Source organism: Ranitomeya imitator, chromosome 2 (assembly GCF_032444005.1).
Source record: "Ranitomeya imitator isolate aRanImi1 chromosome 2, aRanImi1.pri, whole genome shotgun sequence".
Taxonomy (NCBI): domain Eukaryota; kingdom Metazoa; phylum Chordata; class Amphibia; order Anura; family Dendrobatidae; genus Ranitomeya; species Ranitomeya imitator.
Window position 1 is genome coordinate 199,017,039 of NC_091283.1, and position 17,810 is coordinate 199,034,848.

A 17,810-nucleotide genomic window follows, 5' to 3' on the forward strand; every position below is an offset into this window, starting at 1 on the left:
TATTGGGGCGTATTCACTGTTATTTAGCTTGCTAAGGTTTCTGGAGTAGAAATGCTCAAGTTTTTGAGAGGGATTTTGACAAATTTACACTCCAGAAACTCATAAACTGAAAATAAGCTTACTATGACTCCTCATTGGCTATCGTTCAGAGGTCTTAATTTTCATGAATGTTCTACAGCTTGTGTTTCTTATTTTTTTTTTTTTTTTTTAGAAAATGTCTACCACTCCTTCTCCAATTGGTGAGGATGGCAATACCTTCTCCGTGTGCTCTTCCGTGATGCCAACTCACAGCTCAGCAGTTTGTGACAACGTCTTAGAAGCAAGCTCTGCCAAAATTCCAGCAAAGGTGGTGGCTGAGGAAAGCGTGCCGAGCAAATTTCAAGCACTCAGTACAATGGTTTCTAAAGCATTTTTTCGCGGAAAATTGAAAGGAACAGAGGCTAGTCAGGTGACCGAAACTGAAAAAGCTCAGACTTCCCAAACCGGAAAACCTTCATCTCAAAAAAGAAATCAAAGTTCTGATATTGATACAGAGTGTCCAGTATCAAGTAAGCAAAGCAGATCACATGAAGTTCAACCAAACACTCCAGTGGATGGGTCAAAGCAAGTAAAAAGTAGACTACCTCTACTGAAAAAACATGCTACTCCTCATCTCATACAAGAGGGCAGGCTTGGAGATCTCAGTAGAAACTTTTCCAGAGGGGTCAACCATGCTAGACCTTCCATGGGGTGTGTAACCTCCACAGAAGAAACCAATGAAAAGGGAGTTGTTCAAGGAACCCAAACTAGTGGGATGATGGTTCCTCGTTACAGTTCTGGGACAGTAGATCACACTTCCCCTGATAATTCCTGTGCTATGCCAGAATCAAATCCACAATCTGCTAAGGAAGGCCTTGCGTCCATTGGGCGATCAAAAGAATCTGTCCCGGAGAATGCAGCGGTAACCGTGGCTGTACGCATCAGACCTCTGAATGATCGGTAAGGATAACTCTGCTTAGGACTTAGTTTGATGGCCACAAGTTAAAATTCTAACAAAATTTAGCTTGGCTTTATGTTGTTAACGTGAGGCTTTATCCCTTGGTCTGTGCGCACAGTCCTCAATGTGCCGCTGGATTCCTTGTGCACTATATTCATGGTGACCATCTCCATACGTACCGAATCCAGTGAAACATGTCACAATCTTGGTCATAATCATGTCAAATCATGGTGGAAAAAAAATTGTCACCACATATAATTGCATATGGTTGAACGATGGTCTTCATGCTCGAGAACCCTTTTACTTCTCCAAACTCCTACAAAACAAAAGCTTTGTATTTTAAACAATTTTGGCCAAACTCTCTTAACTACATGATTGTGCCCTTGGGCCTCCAGTAGACCTCCAGCTTCAATGGCGAACTAGTAGCGCCCCAGAATCTCATTGTGGAGGAATGTGGATGTTTGGTGCTGGAATGTAATCATTCTGTTTAAATATTTCTGTCAAATTCTGACCATGGTATTTAAATGGATAAATGGGAGTGACCTGATCTTAGCACCAGTCGCTGCTGTTGGCTGGACGTGATGGCCACATATCCAACACCTGACATGGGACATACTGGTACATCTTATTTTTGGAAACTGTTTTAAATAGTATGTATTTTTTTTTTTTTATCTGTTTTTCTTTCTGCAGAGAAATATCAAGCGGGCATGAAAGCGTAATGTCTGTTACTGGACAAAATATATTTGTTAATCATCCCCACAGCAATCAAAAGTTTTTCTTCCAGTATGACTTCTGCTTTTCATTCCCACAACCTGGAGATAACGAACATTGTACTCAGGAGGAGGTTTACAGACAAGTAGCCCAGCCTCTGCTGGCTAGGGTCTTCCAAGGGTACAACGCATGCCTGTTCGCGTATGGTCAAACCGGCTCTGGGAAGTCTTACACGTAAGCGGAGGCACCATGTAAAAATATCTTCAGTACTTAATCTTGCCTATTGCATTAATTGCAATGTATTTAAATGTTATCTCTTCCTTATCTTTATCTTTGGAGCATTCCATAGTTTTTGACCCAAGAGATATTCACCTAAATTAATAAAAAAAACTCGTAAGCTAATGACTTTATAGTGAACTCATGATGTACTGTTAAGTATCCGGGCAGCACAAATCATTAATATAGATTTGTGAATGTGTATATACTATATAGTATATGTGCATTGTGTACTACAGATGCCACGTGTGTGTTTGGCTATCAAGAGTGGACGTGCATTTTTTTAAATTTTTTTTAAACTACCTCTCATTTGTACCCTGTGTTTAGGATGATGGGCTACAGTACCGATGTTGGAGTAATTCCAAGGTTCTGCCAGGAGCTTTTTCACCATATCAATGTCCCAGACGAGGAAGAGGTGAGACACAACCTTTACAAAGCAAAGACGTCAAACTCCTGACCTGCCACGTCCATGCATTGCAGTTTGTGCTCGTACAGTCTTGCACGAGCCTTTACAATTGCTGGCCTTTGAAGGCAACCATAAAGCTGATATGGCCCTCGATGAAAAGGAGTTTGACACCCCTGTAAAGTACTTGTATGCAGTAGCCTCTTTTGTGCTGTATTTATAGTGTGACGTGGACTGGAATGGTCACCAATTTCGTGTCTTGTGTTACAGGTTAATTATAATGTGGAAATGAGCTATTTTGAAATCTACAATGAGAAAATTCATGATCTCCTGACCACCCCCCGAGACACAGGACTAAAGATAGCTGTAAGTGGATGTAGACTTCCCATTGTTTTGTATTAAAGTGAATGTTGGTGCAATCTGAGACCCATAATGTAGGGAAAGACAACCTGATTCCAGTGACGAATCACTTACTAGAAATTATTTTTTCTCCCAAGAAAATGCTTTTTTCGAGGACTATGTATCTCGTGCCTGCTGGTGAGTCCCCTGCCTGGGCCGTGGGGTACTCTGAACCGGGTCAAGCGTTTCACGAGGGGATGTCACGGTGGCAACCCGGTCCGTGGCCCTGGGCGCCCATGTAAAAAAGGAAAGTCTTTGAAAGGGAATAAAGTTTGTCTGTGATGCCACCTGTGTTATTCGGTCAGTGGGGACTGACTCTGCTTTAAGGGGTCCTCTGGGGTGATGTTATGGCAGCTAGATAGTATAACTTCCCAAAGGTGAAGTACAGTTAGGTCCATATATATTTGGACAAAGACAACATTTTTCTAATTTTGGTTATAGACATTACCACAATGAATTTTAAACATAACAATTCAGATGCAGTTGAAGTTCAGACTTTCAGCTTTCATTTGAGGGTATCCACATTAAAATTGGATGAAGGGTTTAGGAGTTTCAGCTCCTTAACATGTGCCACCCTGTTTTTAAAGGGACCAAAAGTAATTGGACAGATTAAATAATTTTAAATAAAATGTTCATTTTTTGTACTTGGTTGAAAACCCTTTGTTGGCAATGACTGCCCAGTCTTAAACTCATGGACATCACCAGACGCTATGTTCCCTCCTTTTTGATGCTCTGCCAGGCCTTCACTGCGGTGGTTTTCAGTTGCTGTCTGTTTGTGGGCCTTTCTGTCTGAAGTTTAGTCTTTAACAAGTGAAATGCTGCTCAGTGGGTTGAGATCAGGTGACTGACTTGGCCATTCAAAAATATTCCACTTCTTTGCTTTAATAAACTCCTGGGTTGCTTTGGCTTTATGTTTTGGGTCATTGTCCATCTGTAGTATGAAACGACGACCAATCAGTTTGGCTGCATTTGGCTGGGTCTGAGCACACAGTATGGCGGCTCTGAATACCTCAGAATTCATTCGGCTGCTTCTGTCCTGTGTCACATCATCAATAAACACTAGTGACCCAGTGCCACTAGCAGCCATGCATGCCCAAGCCATCACACTGCCTCCGCCGTGGTTTACAGATGATGTGGTATGCTTTGGATCATGAGCTGTACCACGCCTTCGCCATACTTTTCTCTTTCCATCATTCTGGTAGAGGTTGATCTTGGTTTCATCTGTCCAAAGAATGTTCTTCCAGAACTGTGCTGGCTTTTTTAGATGTTTTTTAGCAAAGTCCAGTCTAGCCTTTTTATTCTTGATGCTGATGAGTGGCTTGCACCGTGCAGTGAACCCTCTGTATTTACTTTCATGCAGTCTTCTCTTTATGGTAGATTTGGATATTGATACGCCGACCTCCTGGAGAGTGTTGTTCGCTTGATTGGCTGTTGTGAAGGGGTTTCTCTTCACCATGGAGATGATTCTGTGATCATCAACCAATGTTGTCTTCCGTGGGTGCCCAGGTCTTTTTGCATTGATGAGTTCACCAGTGCTTTCTTTCTTTCTCAGGATGTACCAAACTGTAGATTTTGCCACTCCTAATATTATAGCAATTTCTCGGATGGGTTTTTTCTGTTTTCGCAGCTTAAGGATGGCTTGTTTCACCTGCATGGAGAGCTCCTTTGACTGCATGTTTACTTCACAGCAAAACCTTCCAAATGCAAGCACCACACCTCAAATCAACTCCATGCCTTTTATCTGCTTAAATGAGAATGACATAACAAAGGGGTTACCCACACTTGTCCATGAAATAGCCTTGGAATCAATTGTCCAATTACTTTTGGTCCCTTTAAAAACAGGGTGGCACATGTTAAGGAGCTGAAACTCCTAAACCCTTCATCCAATTTTAATGTGGATACCCTCAAATGAAAGCTGAAAGTCTGAACTTCAACTGCATCTGAATTGTTATGTTTAAAATTCATTGTGGTAATGTCTATAACCAAAATTAGAAAAATGTTGTCTCTGTCCAAATATATATGGACCTAACTGTATATCCCCAGGGCTCCCAATGTGTAGATGGAAGATGGTGAATGATACAGTAAGGAATGAGGACACAGGTTTGCAGTCTCATTACCTTGTTTACTGAAGACTTCAGGCAGCCACAGTCCAGGGCACCAGATCACGGGGCAGGCAGGGTCCGGCCGGCTTGAAGGCAAGTTAGGAGTTCCCTTTCCCAGGTGGAAATCAAGGCCTTCCTCTAGCGCCATGGTGTTGTAGTCCCTTACTGCTTATGGATTTAGATAAGGTCCTCACAGATGTTCTCTCTCTGTCCCCGGTATAGGATAGGACATAACCCGTGTGACTGGTGACTTGAGCCTGTTTATAGGGACTCTAGCATGCCCCAGGCTCTAAGGGTGTCACCGTACCTCCTGGGTATTAAGGCGGACAGGTAACTTGAGTTCAGCTGTCCTGCCGGTCTCTGATGTAAGTCGTAGAGGCCCTTTACAACCTCGTTGTTCCGGCTACTGGTCTCTGTGCCTCAGAAGGAGGCAGCCTGCTCGGGGTTGGTCTCCCGCTGGTATCCTCTCCTGTGCTTTGCTCTCCTACACGCTCACTGCAATATATTCGGCTTTCTGTATGTCTCTTTCAGGAACTGCAGCACTGTAGCTACACAGCTCCGTAAAACCCTCCTCTGCCTCAGACTGATCCAATCTGTTTCCTGGCAAGAACTGTTCTGACCTTTCCCTCCAAAACTACCATATATATGGGGAGTCACCTAGTAAATAGGATCAAAAGATCCCCCTGGTGGCCTGGAGTGTGAATGTGTTGCATGCTTGTGTTTACCTGGTGACAGTTATCCCTTCTTGCCTCCAAACATAACATCACTCTCCACGTTAGGAAAGCAATGCTACAGTGACTACCAAGACCCTGGGGCGCCATGCTGGTCCAACCATACCCTCACCACTGGTTAGCAGCTTTCTGACTTTGCAGTATGCATAAAAATCTGCCAGTCAGTGGTGTGGGCAGGGTTATACAGGGCTCAGCATTCTGAGCTCTGCTAGATCTGCAACAGAAAACTGATTATCGCAACTGCTGCACCCAGTAAACTGAGTAATCTACCACTGGAATCGGGGTCTCTGCCTCTACATCATGCTGCTGTGAGTCACTTTTAAAGGAAATCTGTAAACCAGAGCTTTTTCCATATGCTTTCCAGGCATCCTAGGAGTTTAAGTATGATGTAACCATAAAGTGTTATGTCACATGTTTGTGGCATATAACTATGTTTGCTGTGCCTCTGTGTTACTCCTTAAACTAACAGCATTTGACTGAACAAGGGGCAATTACCCCCCAGTAAATCTAAAGAGCCAAACAGTTCTGCTAGATTTTGTAATGTTTGCACTTTTAACTAAATCCACGATCTGCAAGAGCAGTCGTTCCGTGGATTCCATTGATTTGTAATCTGTCTGGTCGGCCATGACTGCTCTGCATGCTGCAATGTTTATATTTGTCAAAATCAACAGATTGCCAATGATTGATGTGATCAAAAGCTTTAAAGGCGCAGGACTTCAAAAATGTCACTTACAACCCGGCTCTGCATAAGGGATTCTCTATCCTCTGTCCCTCGGTTGTAGTTAGTGCTGTATGTGACCATCCTGAGTAACATTCTGCTTCTGGGGTCTTATTGCCTGCAGCACTGATGTCAACTTGACAAACGCTGCAGCCAATCTGAGCTTGTGCCGTCTAAGAGCTGCTGGAGGTTTATTCTGTGCCTAAACTAGAAGGGACAGTAGTTTTTGGTTGCATTAAAAAAATAAACTTTTTTTTTTTTTTAATATATACAGCTGAAAGTCCGTGAACACCCTACCTACGGCCCATATGTGGATGGTCTTTCAACGTAAGTCTTCCTGGGATTTCATCCTACCAGTACAGTTTCCTTCTTAATGTGGTGGTTTATTTTTTGGTGTGGCGAGCGGTCTATTCATACCAATTTAATAACTCTAAAAAATACAGTGTACAGATATCAAAATAGCTTTTTATTGTGGTTTTTGGGAAAGTGTGTTGATTGGATAACCGCAATACTGCCTTCTTTTTTGTTTTTTTATGGGTTAATACATTTTTTAGATCCATTATTTATGGATCTGATGAGGCCAAATGTGTCCTCCCCCCCATGACATCAATTTCACCAAGATGTGTGAGAATAATAATTTTTCCTTTTTAAACTACACTGGAGAAGAACAGGGGTGGGGGCGTTATGCCAAGAAGGGGCACAGGATGGGAATGTTATAGGATGGGGCAAATAATTACGACAAGTGTTGGCCCCCCATGTAGTAATGCCCACCCCCCCCCCCCCCCCCGTCCTGCAACTTGCGTTTTATGTGATCTAGCGTGCTACAAGGGCTCATACATCTGACCAACATACCGTAGGGGGCCCAAGTTTTACACAGAGGCCTATCTAATTGGGCCACGATCTATGGGATATCCTTGGATTTCTGGAAGATGAAATGGGACAATTGTACAAAAAAATACCTTTTTAATGCAACTTTTTATTATATCGCCACATCTTGGCCGCAAAAGAAAGACCTACGTTGGCTGGACTTGGTCCTCGTTGTCTCGTTTCCCTTGCTTTGCTTTTCGGTGGGTCTTGTGGAATATGGCCAGTGCATATAGATGATGGCTCCTCACCTGAGATGTGCGGCGGCCGTCTCCTGATCTGTAGGAGCCCTTTAGAAATTTGCCAGTGTAACTTGATCTGATAATGGGTGAGATCACAGCCCGGAAGGTGTGATAATTGTACGGGTGGAAGGCGACATCAATCTTCTATTCTCTCTCGTCAGGCCCGAGGCGCTGACTCTGTGTTGGTTTCCTATCTCCTCCCCACCTGCTCGGGAGCAGCACAATGTGAATGACCACGCTAGCCTGATAACTTGGCTTGTTCCCATGATGCGAACCCGGTCCCACTCATCAGTCCCCACGTAGCTTTGAGTGTTTCAAGAAAACTTAGAACCCGACTCAAACTAAAATGGAAGGACCATATAAGGGGCACTTGCTTTGCAATGGGTCCTCTGTATAACACGTCCTATGCTGATGTTTTAAATAGTCCACCAGAAAATACATTTTCTTGGTTCCTTTAAAAGACAGTACAAACCCGGTGACTACTCTTTAAAAAGGAATCTGTCAGCAGGTTTGTGCTATGTTATCTGAGAGTATAGGGGCAGAGATCCCGACTCCATCGGTGTCACTTAGAGTTGATTGCTGCAGTTTTAATAAAATCATAGTTTTATCAGCAGGAGATAATCAGTAGAGGACTAGTAAACCTGCTGCCATGTAGTCCAACCACACTCCCACCCCTGATTGGCAGCTTTTGCGCATGCACAGGAAACAGCCAATCAGGGGTGTGGGCGGAACTCTGCAGCAGAGAACAGGTAGATCTGCAGTAGTTGAGTGAATGTGTTCAGAATCCGTCGTCGAATCTGAATTTGCTATATTCAAATTATTTTTCTATCCTTTCTAAGAAGCGTGTCCAGCGATCTGCTGCATTAATGCAATGAATAGGCATACATGTAATAAACTGCTAAGTATAATCATGCAATAAAATAGTTTATTTTGTTTACGATTTTCAATTTATTTATTTAATTTTATAATGTCTAGAATTCCAAGACTAAGTGTATACTGTATTACTTACTTTTTATGCTTTTTCTGGCACCGATTTACCTGCTCAATCATCGTATTCTGCCTGATAAATGCAATCCCTTCTTAACAGATGCTTCTTTTTCTCCCTTTAACACAGTTGTTTCTCTATACTTGATAAAGTTTAAAATAAACAGATCCCGGGGTGAATAGCAGCATTACAATCGGATTGGCATCTAAACTGTGGAGCAGTTGGTGCCTTGGCGCCAAGGGACAGAAAACAGCAGGTTTTTGCTGGAGGGGACATCTACGTTATTTCCCTCTTGGTCCGCGACAACTAAGCAGATGTCCTAGAATGATTATTTTACCTTCTAGTAATTTTGCTTCTTATCCTCACAGGTATGTGATTGCCTCATTCACAGATGTGCAGGTATGTGTGCTCAATCCTTGGTCTCTTGTGCCACCTGCTGTTCACTTACGATATTACAGCTTAACAAATTGGAACTGAAATCGCAATCGTTTTGTTGTAGAATTTTTTTTTTCAATATAAATGTTACACTATTGAAACTGGCATTGACAACCACATGTAATCCTTTTTTCTACTCTTTTCCTTTTTTTTTTTTTTTTTTTTTTTGGTGGTGGGGGCAATAGCACACCTTAGTGAAAAAAATGTACACTTATTAAATAACAAATGCAATGTAAATTATAAAAAAAATAGATTAAGGGCAATACTACTCTCCTGATGTGTTCACCATAAAGTGACTGTCGGGTGTTCCGGAACCAGGGGCTCCTTCCATGTTCCTAACACTAGGGGCGCCCTAGCACGCCCCTTCCCCGGATTACTTCTGATGGTGAAGATGCTGGGGCCACATACCTTGCCTTAGCTCCTGAAATCTCCCTCAATCTGTACTCTTCCCCCACCCAGGGAAGAGGGGAGTAGTCGTGTACTGTAATACACTAACCAGACTAACAAGGTAATATGAACAGGGGTAACCAAAAATACCAAACCTAAATATACTTGCAGACATAAGAGGAATGCATCGGGAAGTGGAGGATGGGGTTAAATCAAAGTAGGAGAAAAACAGAATTATCACATACTCAACCTAGCAACAGTCACAGATAAACCCACCAAATGCCTTCTCCAATAATAACCTCCTCCAGCCATGCAGCATAAGCTATCTCTGGCAATTAATGCTAGCCAGGACCCAGATTATATAGGAGATAGGAGTGGCTAACAGTGCATAGCTGAGCGCCTTAAGGCTACAGGAGCTCTCAACAGAGCAGATTAACCCCTGCACTGCTAAAAGAAACATGCACTATTTAATATGAAGGTGAAGTGCTTCTAATCCGTGCAGGAGTGGAAGAAATGAAACTCTGTGGTCTTCAGGCTCCTCTGTCAATGTAAATCCGTGACGGTGCTAAAACATGTTCTAAAGCTTTCCTCACCTCACCATACACCTTACACACTTCTCAACCAAATTATGGTCCCGCCGATTGTTTGGCCGGCAGCCATCTTGGTCATTTCTTCCATACATGGTTATACTGATCACATCTCTGGTGACTGCTTATCTCGGGGAGAATAAAAGGCTCCTCAGCTCCCTGACAACCTTTATCTGGGGCACACAAACACATTAGACTGTCAGCTAAACCCATTGATATTTGTGGGCAGGGCTGGACTGGCGATCAGGCACTTCTGGCAAATGCCAGAAGGGTTGGTGCCAGTAGTGGGCCGCTTGATCTGTGTCGCTGTCAGCGGCGCCAGCACCGACTCTCCTCCCCTCCAGTGCCGCCTTTGATTACATCCAAAGAATCTCCTTCTTATTTCTGCTGCAGTGAGTGTCAAGTGTCCTTCAACCCAGCCAAGATTTGTTTGACAGTCCCTTTATCAGTGTTCAGCCAGGACTTTACTTCCCTCTGGTCTGCACCAGTTAACTAACCAATGGGGATTTTTACTTTATGCTCCTCAGTCAGGGGGGTCATGCCAGAAGGGTCAGTGGCAGTCGTGGGCCGCTCGCCAGCGCCAACTCCCCCAACCCCCCCCCACCCCGCCAGTGCCGCCACATTCAAGTATACCGGGGTCAGACGCTGGTATAGTTGAATGCAATGATGGAGGAGAGAGCTTCCGCTGTCGCTCCCTCTCCCATCATTCCCCTCTGCCTCTGACACTGCGGGTGCGCGATGACGTCATATTGCATACCTGCGGTGTGCCGGGCGGACTGCAGCCGCTGAGCCAGGAGCCGCAAGGGGCACGAGGAGAGGTGAGGATTGTGTATATATATATATATATATATATATATATATATATATATATATATATATATATATATATATATATATATATATTATATTTTTTTTAACATTTCAATGAGGGATAACTGGATTGTGTGGCTATTGGGGGGTGGGGTGGGGGGCGCTACATTACATGCTATGGGGCTGTATTATATTCTATGAGGGAGGATTGCATCATACTCTTTTATGGGGCTACATTATATTCTATGGGGAGGTAGGCTGTATTATATTCTATATTAAATGTTTTCCATGTATTAAATTATTTTTCTGAGGGGTGATTAAATCATATTCTATGGGGAGCTGCATTATACTATGAGGGCGGCTGCATTGTATTCTATCGGGGGCTACCATATATATGCAGGGGCTGCATTATACTATGAGGGGACTGCATTATATTCTCTGGGGGGTTACAGTATACTCGGGGCTACAATATATTCTGTGGGGTGGCTGCATTATACTCTGGGGTGGCATCATTATACTGTGTGGGCTGCATTATACTGTATCGAGGACTATGGGGAATACATTATACTGTATGAAGAACTAGGGGGTGCATTATACTATGGGAAGTGAATTGTACTACATGGATGACTATGGTGGTGCATTATACTATATGGAGCTCTGAGGAATGTATTATACTATATAGAGGACTGAGGAGTGTACGAGTATTAAACTATTATACTATATGGAGGAGTGTATTATACTATATGGAGGACTGAGGAGTGTGCGAGTATTAAACTATTATACTATATGGAGGAGTGTATTGTACTATATGGAGGATAGATAGCCGTGTTATACTCCCCTCATTCTTGTAACCTGCAATTATATAAAGATAGTATACAGTCACCATGTGACATGTATGTATGTATGTATGTATGTTCGCACGCACCTAGGTGTTGATAGGTACTTCCTTGTGACTAGTAGAAATTGTGTCTCCATATCTCACCAGGAGGTCTAGCTAGAGCCAAGAAGGTAACATTTGGCACCTCTTAGGTCTTGGAGGGGAGATGCTAATTGCGGCCTGAGGTGATCTATTCCTGAGAACCTTTTCACAAGTGTCTCAAAAGAGAAAATAATATATATTCATTAGAGCGGCCGTGGCCAATCAAACAGCCCGCAATTGAGATTAACCTGAGGGCCGGTCTAGAAACCTGACCTCAGACCAAAGTTAAAAATTTAGGCTGCCGACAGAGAATTGTGTTCACATGTGAGGGCAGCCTGAGAAGCTGATGTGTTCCACCAACTCCATTCACCCCCCCCCCCTCAGGGAGCAGAAAGCAAATACCAGTTAGATAATTTCTGTAAGTTTTTTTTCTCCTGTTTATTTTGATACTGTTTTGCATAAGTTGTATGTCTTTTTATTATCATATTTTTATACCTTTTCTTATTGTAGGCACTGACCCTTTTGTCATTAAAGTATAAAACTTTAACAAGTTGAACCTTGAATGTTCTAAAACAGGGGTCCCCAACTCCAGTCCTCAAGGCCCACCAACATGTCATGTTTTCAGGATTTCCTTAGTCTTGCCCAGGTAATAATTGCATCACCTGTGCAATGCAAAGGAAATCCTGAAAACATGACCTGTTGGTGGGCCTTGAGGACTGGAGTTGGGGACCCCTGTTCTAAAAGAATCCATAGCCTAAGGTGTGCGAGCCTTATGAGTGATAGGCATATTTTTATTAGTATTATTATTTCTGGGACTCATCGCCCGTGTATTCGGTGAGTGGTGGCAGTGTGTATGAGTGGGTGTGTGGCCTGGGTCGGTGTGTAATTTATGCTCCCATTACAGCGTAGGACAGAGGTTGAATGCTGGACTGAGAGTGGGGAGATAGATTAACCCTTGCAGGCACAACCCCAAGTCACGTGTGAGAGCAGGCACGTGACGAATTAGTGACACCACGGAGAAGGGATCCGTGACCGTGTAACTTAAAATACAGGGCTGAATTTTACTCCCAGTCCGGCCCTGTTTGTGGGGTTGGCAGATGTCCGTCTAATGTGCATGGTGGGGTGGCCTTAGATGTTGTCGCCATATGGTGACCATATAGTTTAAATAGATGCTGGACCTGCAGCACATGTAAAGGGTTATAGATGGTGACTTACAGCTGACGTACTTTCTGATGGTCATTCACTTCTCCCATCTGGCCCAGACCGACATGACAACTTCTCCAGCCAAGACTCTGCTGCAGAGATTACAACAAAGACAAATCTGATTTCTCACATTTCCAGGGGCAGTCTCATCTATCCCCAACCTGCACAACCTCCTCATCCTGCTGATACCCCAATGCTGAGCCGCTACTGCCGCCATATATGTCCCGATTACTGGTACAAAACCATGCTCCTTTTACAACCCCACATAATTCCTGTTCTGTGGCCCTTAAAGTATGCTTCCTTTGTTCCCTCAAGATGGTAAAATGGCCCCCTAGAAAATATTAAGTCCCCAAAAGTGTCCACATTTTTCCCTTATACACAGTATAATGGTCCCCACTTTACACTCTTTGAAAGCCACCAATGATGAGGGCCCCCACAATATTAAATTAAACCTACTCACGTAAAAGTCCACTGGTAGAAGGCAGGAAGAGGCTGGTGGACTGACGCTGTGATATCTTTGCGCCGGGCATGGTTGAGTGCTAGCACAACGTTGCCACTTCACCAGGAACCTGCTGTTCTGCAGGCCTCAATAGTATTTTCTTCTGGTAGGCTGCCCAGTTAGCAGCCTTTAAGGCAGAATAGGGAATTTGGATGTTGTAAATGAGTTTGACAAGCGAAGATTTTGTAGTAATCCTAAAAGATTTTTACACTTTACACCCACCCCCTCCCCATGTATTATGTCTGGGGGGGAGAGCGTGTTAAGAGGAGCTGGGGAAACACTACACCAGGCAGGTGCTGGCTGTGTGATACCCTATACAGCCAGCAACTTCTTCTAACCAGTGATTATAGCCGACTACGATCGCTGCTGTTTAACTTCTTATATGCCACTGTCCAACTCTATAGCATGCACTGAAGTGGTGGAAATCCTGTTCCAGCTCCCCCCTTCACAAGCATGGAGGCCATAGGCTGGGCCCCATAGTTATATTTCTGCTAATACTAGTGAAGTAAAGAAAATGGTCCCTGCTGAATCCATTAAATTGATATCCGGGTGCAAGAAGAACTTTATTGAAGGTGGCAATGTTTCGAAGACCAATAGATGTTGCCTAGATCCGTGGTCCCCCAACCTTTTTTGCACCAGGGACCAGCTTCAAGTAAGACCATTCTTCCATGGCCAGGCAGGGTGGAGGTGGGGCAAGGGCGAGACTTTGGTCATATGGGGGCAGGGTTATGGATGGAGTTGTAGTTTAGTTAGTGCATAGTTATAATTTAATTATGACATTTATATAGTATGATGGTTCAACTTGTAAACTCCCATATATAGTATGATAGCCCCACACATATAATCCCTCATATAGTATGATGATTGTATAAACGTATGTATGTGCTGTATATACTGTATGTATATAGATGTATATATCAAAAGTTTGGACACACCTTCTCGTTTCAAGATTTTTCTGTATTTTCATGACACTGAAGGCATCAAAACTATGAATTAACACATGTGGAATTATATTCTTAATTTCAGTTGTTTAACTTTTTTTACGTCTATATTCTAGGTTCTTCAAAGTAACCACCTTTTGCTTTGACTGCTTTGCACACTCTTGGCATTCTCTTGATGAGCTTCAAGAGGTAGTCACCAGGAATGGTTTTCACTTCACAGGTGTGCCCTGTCAGGTTTAACAAGTGGGATTTCTTGCCTTATAAATGGGGTTGGGATCATCAGTTGTATTGTGCAGAAGTCTGGTGGATACACAACTGATAATCCTACTGAATAGACTGTTAAAATTTTGTATTATGGCAAGAAAAAAGCAGCTAAGTAAAGAAAAATGAGTGGCCATCATTACTTTAAGAAATGAAGGTTGGTCAGTCTAAAAAAAAAAATTGGAAAAACTTTGTAAGTGTCCCCAAGTGCAGTGGCAAAAACCATCAAGCTCTACAAAGAAACTGGCTCACATGAGGACCGCCCCAGGAAAGGAAGACCAAGAGTCACCTCTGCTTCTGAGGATAAGTTTATCCGAGTCACCAGCCTCAGAAATCGCAGGTTAACATCAGCTCACATTAGAGACCAGGTCAATGCCACACAGAGTTCTAGCAGCAGATACATCTCTACAACAACTGTTAGGGCTCCTTCTCACTTGCGAGAAATATGTCCGAGTCTCACAGGTTAAAACTCTGCTCTGGCGCTGGCACTCCAGAGTGCAGCGTGTGGCTGCACAGCAATACATGGAGCTGCACGCTCCGATCTGTAGTGCCAGAGCAGGGTTTTAACCTGTGAGACTCGGATGTATTTCTCGCAAGTGAAAAGGAGCCCTTAAGAGGAGACTTTGTGCAGCAGGCCTTCATGGTAAAATAGCTGCTAGGAAACCACTGCTAAGGACAGGCAACAAGCAGAAGAGACTTGTTTGGGCTAAAGAACACAAGGAATGGACATTTGACCAGTGGAAATCTGTGCTTTGGTCTGATGAATCCAAATTTGAGATCTTTGGTTCCAACCACCGTGTCTTTGTGCGACACAGAAAAGGTGAACGGATGGACTCTACATGCCTGGATCCCACCGTGAAGCATGGAGGAGGTGTGATGGTGTGGCGGTGCTTTATGGTGACACTGTTGGGGATTTATTAAAAATTGAAGGCATACTGAACCAGCATGGCTACCACAGCATCTTACAGCAGCATGCTATTCCATCCGGTTTGCATTTAGTTGGACCATCGTTTAATTTTCAACAAGACAATGACCTCAAACACACCTCCAGGCTGTGGAAGGGCTATTTTACCAAGAAGGAGAGTGATGGGGTGCTACACCAGATGACCTGGCCTCCACAGTCACCAGACCTGAACCCAATCGAGATGGTGTGGGGTGAGGTGGACCGCAGAGTGAAGGCAAAAGGGCCAACAAGTGCTAAGCATCTCTGGGAACTCCTTCAAGATTGTTGGAAAACCATTTCCGGTGACTACCTCTTGAAGCTCATCAAGAGTATGCCAAGTGTGCAAAGCAGTCATCAAAGCAAAAGGTGGCTACTTTGAAGAACCTAGAATATAAGACATAATTTCTGTTGTTCACACTTTTTTTTTTATAAAGTATATAATTCCACATGTGTTATTTCATAGTTGTGATGCCTTCAGTGTGAATGCACAATTTTCATAGTCATGAAATTACAGAAAAATTATATATATATATATATATATATATATATATATATATATATATATATATATATATATATATATATATATTAGTATGTATGTGTATATATTATAAAAATAAAGAGCAATTAAACATACTATAACTCCAAGTAAATCAAACTTCTTCTGTGAAATCAAACTGTCCACTTAGGAAGCAACACTGTTTGACGAGCAATTTCACATGCTGTTGTGCAAATGGAATAGACAACAGATGGAAATTATTGGCAATTATCAAAACGCCCTCAACAAAGGAATGGTTCTGCAGGTGGGGACTACAGACAACATCTCGGTACCAATGCTTTCTGGCTGATGTTTTGGTCACTTTTGAATGTTGGTTGTGCTTTCACACTCGTCATAGCATGAGATCGACTCTACAACCCACAGAAGTGGCTCAGGTAGTGCAGCTCATCCAGGATGGCACATCAATGGACTATGGCAAGAAGGCTTGCTGTGTCGGTCAGCATAGTGTCCAGAGGCTGGAGGCGCTACCATTAGACAGGCCAGTACATCAGGAGATGTGGAGGGAGCTGTAGGAGGGCAACAACCCAGCAGCAGGACCGCTACCTCAGCCTTTGTGCAAGGAGAAACAGAAGGAGCACTTCCAGAGCCCTGCAAAATGACCTCCAGCAGGCCACAAATGTGCATGTGTCTGCACAAGGGTTAGAAACCGACTCCATGAGGATGGTCTGAGTGCCCGAAGTCCACAGATGGGGGTTGTGCTCACAGCCCAACACCGTGCAGGACAATTGGCATCTGCCACAGAACACAGGATTGTCAAATTTGCCACTGGCACCCTGTGCTCTTCACAGACGAAAGCAGGTTCACACTGAGCACATGTGACAGTCTGGAGATGCCATGGAGAGCGATCTGCTGCCTGCAACATCCTTCAGCACGACCGATTTTGGCAGTGGGTCAGTAATGGTGTGGGGTGGCATTTCTTTAGAGGGCCGCATAGCTCTACATGTGCTCGCAAGAAGTAGCCTGACTGCCATTAGGTGCCGAGATGAGATCCTCAGACCCCTTGTGAGACTATTTGCTGGTGCTGTTGGCCCTGGGTTCCTCCTAATGCAGGACAATGCCAGACGTCAAGTGGCTGGAGTGTGTCAGCAGTTCCTGCAAGATGAAGGTATTGAAGCTATGGACTGGCCCGCCCATTCCCCAGACCTGAATCCTATTTGAGCACATGTGGGACATCATGTCTCGCTCCTTCCACCACTGTCACATTGCATCACAGACTGTCCAGGAGTTGGTGGATTCTTTAGTACAGGTCTGGGAGGAGATCCCTCTGGAGACCATCTGACGCCTCATCAGGAGCATGCCCTGATAGTATTTAGTATGATGGCCCCACACATATAATATAATCCCCCCCCCACCCAATATAGTATGATGGCCCCACACATAATCCCCCCCCCCCCCATATAGTATGATGGCCCCACACATATAATCCCCCATATAGTATGATGGCCCCACACAGTACTGAGATATATAAATATATATATACTCGCCTCTCTGCATTCCCTAAAGATAGCTTCAAAGAAGAAAGTAATCCGCACCTCCTGCTCAAATTGGGCCACAAACACACGGACACAGCAGATTAGTTGCTACTTATCGCCCAAACGAAATCTGGGTGCTCATTCAAGAAAAAAAGTATGTGTTCCACGCAAAAAAGAAATGAAGAGCACTGACCATCCGTAAAAATCCAGTCTTTTAGTGTGACATATAAGTCAATGGATTTCTTTTTACTCTTCATTCCCTGCTGCTCCAGTCGGGCAGTGGCTACAGCGTTACTATGGCCACGGTCGGGAAATAAGAGTACACTCTTCCTGCCCACAGACAGCGCTGACACGTGTCACCACATTCCTGCCTGCAGTCACACGTAC

The 17,810-nt window shown here is 43.7% G+C and overlaps 1 protein-coding gene across 1 annotated transcript in view; it reads left to right on the plus strand.

The window, feature by feature from the left end:
* The first annotated feature begins 217 nt into the window (after nucleotides 1-217).
* LOC138662629 (kinesin-like protein KIF14) overlaps nucleotides 218-17,810 on the plus strand; it is a 148,165-nt gene continuing 130,572 nt past the window's right edge. Inside the window, exons 1-6 of the mRNA XM_069748469.1 lie at nucleotides 218-978; nucleotides 1,667-1,921; nucleotides 2,291-2,378; nucleotides 2,637-2,732; nucleotides 6,591-6,643; nucleotides 8,776-8,806. Of these exons, the coding sequence (XP_069604570.1) occupies nucleotides 278-978; nucleotides 1,667-1,921; nucleotides 2,291-2,378; nucleotides 2,637-2,732; nucleotides 6,591-6,643; nucleotides 8,776-8,806 (1,224 nt within the window). The 5' untranslated portion in view covers nucleotides 218-277. The remainder of the gene's footprint in view (nucleotides 979-1,666; nucleotides 1,922-2,290; nucleotides 2,379-2,636; nucleotides 2,733-6,590; nucleotides 6,644-8,775; nucleotides 8,807-17,810) is intronic.